This window comes from Protopterus annectens, chromosome 2.part1 (genome assembly GCF_019279795.1).
Source record: "Protopterus annectens isolate FY-2018-M chromosome 2.part1, PAN1.0, whole genome shotgun sequence".
Lineage (NCBI taxonomy): Eukaryota > Metazoa > Chordata > Ceratodontiformes > Protopteridae > Protopterus > Protopterus annectens.
In genome coordinates this window covers 54,743,487-54,749,486 of record NC_056729.1, presented here as the reverse complement: position 1 = coordinate 54,749,486, position 6,000 = coordinate 54,743,487, and the positions used below count along the sequence as shown (strand labels likewise).

General features: G+C 38.5%; 1 protein-coding gene across 1 annotated transcript in view; it reads right to left on the bottom strand.

Annotated features, from left to right (window-relative positions):
- Positions 1-855: 855 nt before the first annotated feature.
- LOC122793965 (NTPase KAP family P-loop domain-containing protein 1-like) overlaps positions 856-6,000 on the bottom strand; it is a 104,677-nt gene continuing 99,532 nt past the window's right edge. The window contains exon 5 of the mRNA XM_044062021.1: positions 856-1,675. Within this exon, the coding sequence (XP_043917956.1) occupies positions 1,331-1,675 (345 nt within the window). The 3' untranslated portion in view covers positions 856-1,330. The remainder of the gene's footprint in view (positions 1,676-6,000) is intronic.

The following is a 6,000-nucleotide window of genomic DNA, read 5'->3' as shown; positions in this document are numbered from 1 at the left end:
GAAATTCAGCTATTTTGTTAGGGTCAAGTGGGGAATGGGATATTAGACATTAGGGAGGCATTCTGTGTGTAATCACTGCAAAAGGCCACAATTCCTGGCACTTGTTAGGACTTTTAGAAACATTGTCAATGCTGTCACAAACAGTAATGTGTGAGATAGTCACATCTCAGTTCACATTGCTGCAGCCCATGAAAAGGGTCACTTTTGATCTGTGTGCATTCTCTGCCCATTTACGTGGTTGTTTAGTGACTATTTCTGCAGCAGTCCCTATCTGATGATGCAGGTGCACAGATTTATTTCCCTTTTAGTAAAACAGCTAGAAGCTGTGAGAGCAGGAATGGCATTGTAAGATGCCATGTCTGGTGTGGGATCAGATGGTAAAACAAATATCTGGGCTTTAATTATGTATTTCTCCTTAAATATGTAGAAACATGAGTGGCCTGGCAAATCTCTATAAATGATTCTTAACTATCCTTTTAGCACATGATCTGTGCATATTGTATCGCTCAGTGAGGTACAAAGGAATGTACATTACATTTTTCATAAGGCTATAATACATATTCAGGAAAGTCAAATAACTTCAGAAGATGTACCCTTCTGAGATCTTCTTTGACATATTTTAATCTCACTTTAGCATCTTTTCTGTACATTGTATGCTTTTAGGCCAACATGACCAAGCTTTGTGCTCATTTGGGATATGGCTGTAGGCTTTTATCAATAAATTGCAATGCAGAGTACATGTTATCTGTTTTGGATGAAAGGATGGTGCATAGATCATGAAAGCAGAATAAATATTATCATTGATTGTATAACATAACTACATACGCAACTATTTGAACAACAAAACACTCAGTATTTGGAAAGGACTACAAATGTGTTTTAATAATTTTGAGGAAATAAATGGACAACACATGCTTTAGTGAGCAGAAAATGACCAAAACATTACATATATTAGCCAGTCAGTGATTAATTAGTAAGTATCAATGTTCAGATACTAATGCATTTGTGTGTAAGCAGATAGGATAGCACTTCTTTTATGAAAATTAACAGCATTCTGAAATAAATTGTACCACCTTTTATTGCCACTAAATGAAATCTCTGCACCTTGGCAGCATTTTAGGAATGACATTGAAATCTAATTGAACTCCATCCTCAACAAGTGTCACATAGATACACAGATTGTAGAATTACTTACAACAAACAGAATGTTTATAATGTTTATTGTTTTTGATAATTACTTCATTTCTAATTAACTACTTTAAAATACATATGAATATTTTATGTTTTGTTTTATTTCTTTAAATATAACGAGGAAGTACAATGAAGATTACTACTTGTTTACATGCATGTTGCTAAGGTGCACATTTCTGTTTTGGTCTTGAAGATTATCCATGGAAACATAACTGCTTCCCTTCAACAATTTCTCTTGTGAGTCTTGGTAGCCTAAGGCATGTACTTTTCTTGCATGTTTTGTAACATTTTCAGAGATCCTAGGAAGGGCTTCTACTGCTGGGAAATGTATTCTGAATGTGGTCCAGTCTCCCAGAGTCATTTCAAGAGCTGCTTTTATATCACTGTTATGGGTATACACCAAGGCCTGACCATGTAAGTTATGCTGTCTTATCTTTGCCTGATATTTCTCAAGATGCTCTTTTCTGTATGGGAGCTTAGCCATCTAGAAAAAAATCAGATCAAATTATTAGTTTATTCCATCAAAGCATTCTCGCATTGCTGACTACAACTGACTGAAGAGATGCAAAAATCGAAGTAAAAAATTTAATCCTACACCAAAAGTTGAGTGCTTTTGAAAACACGTTGCAAGAGGAATATACAAAGTATAGGCTGCTCCTTATAAGACAGCTGCAAAGAGAGACAACAGCTGAAATATTTCAGTGTAGAAACTCAATTATGCTTGACATCTAGTTCTTTATAAAGGGTGTTTAAGACTTCCTTCCTCTCATTATAATTGTTAGCCAGTAAATAGCTGCCGTTAAGCATATTCAGTCCTCAAACTGTGCAGCTAGAAATGCATGTTTATGTAAGGACCCTTAAAACTTAACTTTCTTAGAGTCAAATTGGTTGCAAGTGAAAATGTTCAGGTTTTCTTTTCTGTATTATATTTAATTTCATCACATTGTTTCATCAGTTTATATTCTACAATTGACAAATTAATGACATCTGAATCTTCTTACAAAATTTAAAAAAAATACAACTGGGGTCTATGACAATGGATCGAATAGTAAAAAGATCGAACGGCTGTAAGAACGAAAATGCTGTTCATAGAAATCCATTTTCTGAGATCACGGTACAGTGAAAATTGGAAAATTTGCCCTTTCCTCACTGTAGTGCAATCTCAGAGTTGGTATATATATTTAGCGGGGGGTGTGGGGCGGTTGCTGCCCCCTACAAAACATATTTCTATGAGCGGCAGTTTAGTTCTTACAGCCATTCAATCTTATTACTATTCGATCCGTTGTCATAGACTCATACCAATGTTATCTGAAGAATGAATGAAGCAGTGTAATAAGAACTAATTATTTAACATAATATATGTCTGACTCAGATTATCACAAATTTATCACAGCACTGTTTTACAGAAAGCATTATCAGGTGGAGCTGATCTTATTCTTTCATTTAAGAGAAAGACATCTACATTTAAAGGCTTGTTGTAAAAAGAAGTATTGCTTTTAGATGTCCAAGGCAGTTGTGTCACTTAAAGAGTTATGTTTTATGAAAAATAATATGGTATAAAAACAAGAAACCTCACTGGGCACTCAGAATTCCAGAGATACAGTAATGAAGAAGTAAAGCCCTCTAATACGAAGATTTATCTATTTAAAATAATAAATTTATGGGCATTTACTTTTGTTCAAGTGAAAGTCCAGGGACAGACATATCCGCCTGCAAGGTCCCGTTTCCTTATCTAGGGTAGCCCCAAAGACAGACACATTCCGCGTGGCACAGGACCCCACAAGACCCCACCAGTGTGAATGCACATACAACCTACAACCTAAATAAAACTACTCCAAAAACCGACTCAGGGTAAATAAATAACTATCCTTTTCCTACTGTTTAGCTTAAATACCTAGCAGTCTACCACTTGAACCAGGCAGAATAACTCCTAAAGAATACAGGTTCCTTCTAATTAAAACTAAGGAAGCTGCCATTAAACCTGGTTACCTTTAAGACCCAGGGAAATCTTTGTGGTGAGTCTCCTGACGTCAGCGAGGTCATACTGCTCCCCTTGTGGATTTCCGCCATTACTTTTGTTCAAGTGAAAGTCCAGGGACAGACATATCCGCCTGCAAGGTCCCGTTTCCTTATCTAGGGTATGTGGTGCACTAATGAAAACTGTGGAGGTTCAAATGCTTTCATAAGAAGTAAATGCTAGTCTTGGTTTATGCTGTATGTGATGCATTAATGTAATCTGTGAAGGTTCAACTGTCTTCCTAAGAAGTAAACGCTAGTCTTGGCTTATGCTGTTCTTTCCTATCATGTCAGTGTTTATACCTGTAGAGCGATCACATTCTAGTGTAATCATTTAGAACTCAGTGACTCTTTTCTGGGCAATGTGCATATATTATGTGATTTCACTTTAACACTCAATATGAACCCGTGTGCTTTCAACTAGAAAGTTAAATCTTGATCTACTGTTCTGCCTTAAGCCTAGCAATCCTGCTCAGTGTGTGTCTCATGCCTTTGGAGCCTGTAGAGCTCGCGTTTTACTACTAGCAAGCTCAAGCTGCTCTTTTTCTGGAGCACATTTTGGTTAATTTGTCAATCCTGTATAGTGTATGGGTTTTCCTTGCATTACACGCTCCACATGTTTAATTGCTTGCCACGTGGCGTATACTCAGCGTCGCGAAATTAATTTAATGAGTTCATTTTGTTTTCGATGTAATTCCTACTTAGCATATTAGTTTATCTCGTAGTATACGATATTTCTGATTAATAGTGTACCCTGTGGCGTACTCTTACCGTCGCTAAGGGAATTTAATGGTTCACTTTGTTAGAATGGCAACAACTGCTTTACCTGATTAATAGCGTGCTTTGTGATGTACTTTTACCTGATTAATAGCGTGCTTTGTGATGTACTTTTAAGCCACTAAGGGAATTAAAACCACTGCACACTTTTACTAGCTGTAACATATTGCTTTAGATCACTAATTCATGCTGAAATTGATATTTTGTGCTTTAATATTTTGTGCTTTACCAACTGACTGCAATGTTTACCTGTTTATTACTGCACCAAACTACTTAACACTAAAAACGCTATCTCTCTCTGTTATCTCCACCTTAGGTAGCCCCAAAGACAGACGCATTCCGCGTGGCACAGGACCCCACAAGACCCCACCAGTGTGAATGCACATACAACCTACAACCTAAATAAAACTACTCCAAAAACCGACTCAGGGTAAATAAATAACTACCCTTTTCCTACTGTTTAGCTTAAATACCTAGCAGTCTACCACTTGAACCAGGCAGAATAACTCCTAAAGAATACAGGTTCCTTCTAATTAAAACTAAGGAAGCTGCCATTAAACCTGGTTACCTTTAAGACCCAGGGAAATCTTTGTGGTGTAGTCCCCGCTCCGCTTCGCCCTCGCTACGCTCGGGCTTGCTCCGCTCCCCTCCCTGCCCCCTATTCCCACCCGCCCCCACTACCTCTACATTTATTTGGACATCAAGCCCATCCCCCTTACCACTACCCAATCACAACTGTCCACTCCTCCCCCCTCCATTTCTCTGCCTATCCCTACCACCAAGGCTACTCCGCCCACCTACCTAACTCTCACCAATCACCCAGCTTCCTACTGACCAAGGTACCTCCCCTAGCTCTATCCACGCAGAGACCTCACCAATCACCATGGATAGAAACTCATATACCACCCTTCCCCTTGTACTTTTACTTCTTATTTTACCGTATCTCTTAACAACATATGAAACCCAAGCCCTAACAGGAATCTACCTTCCTAAAGGTCAGACCTCCTTGTTTTCCCATAATCCCACTACTCTCATCCCTCCCTCTCTCTACCCTGCTACTCACCTGATCCTTAAAAGTACTCACATTACTCTTCGTTACCCTAAAGTATCCTCAACAAGAGACCATCTTAAACTACTAACTAGACTACAAAAAATACTAGAATATTTGAAAAAATCCATCACAAAAGACGGCGATATCCACCCTAACCCAGGCCCTAATAGTGACCTAGGCCCTAACCTCCTCCATCCAGCTAGAAGCCTAGCGGACTCCCTCTTTATGCTTCATCTCAATATAAGAAGCATCAACAATAAAGTTCATAGTTTACATGCCATGCTCGAAACCCACTCCCCTGACATTATGTGTTTATCAGAAACTTGGCTCAAACCAAGTACTAAGGATGAGGAAATTATCCCACCTGGGTATAATATCCTCAGGGCCGATCGAACAACTAGAAAGGGAGGCGGAATAGCTGTAATGTTCAAGAATTCCTTGAGCATCACAATGAATTTACTCCAACCCCCAAAAGTTCCTAACCTGGAACTGATTGCCCTGAAGTTATCCCTAAACAGACAAAAAAGTATTAATCTCATAGTAACCTACCTACCACCAGGCAAAAATGTTGAAAACCTTGAACAAACCCTTAGTTGGCTCGCTACTAACTATCCCCAAGAAACTATAATATTAGGAGATGTTAATATTGACTGGTCTCTCTACTCTGCTCAATCAAATCCACTCCCCATTAACTTACATGGTTTTTCCCAAAATATTCTTTCTCTCACTAGAATTGGACATGCCCAACAAAAAGAGAGCATCATTGACTGGATTCTTACTAATAGGAATCCTAATAACTATACCACAGGGACCCTTCCCAACGACCTTAGTGACCACCTTGCTACCTTTATTATAAAACATAAATGTCCAATTACGAATCCCCCCATAACTAGATTAGTAAGGAACAGCAAGAACTTTGTCCCTGACCAATTTCTAGCTGATCTCAAGGCCTGTAACTGGCACAT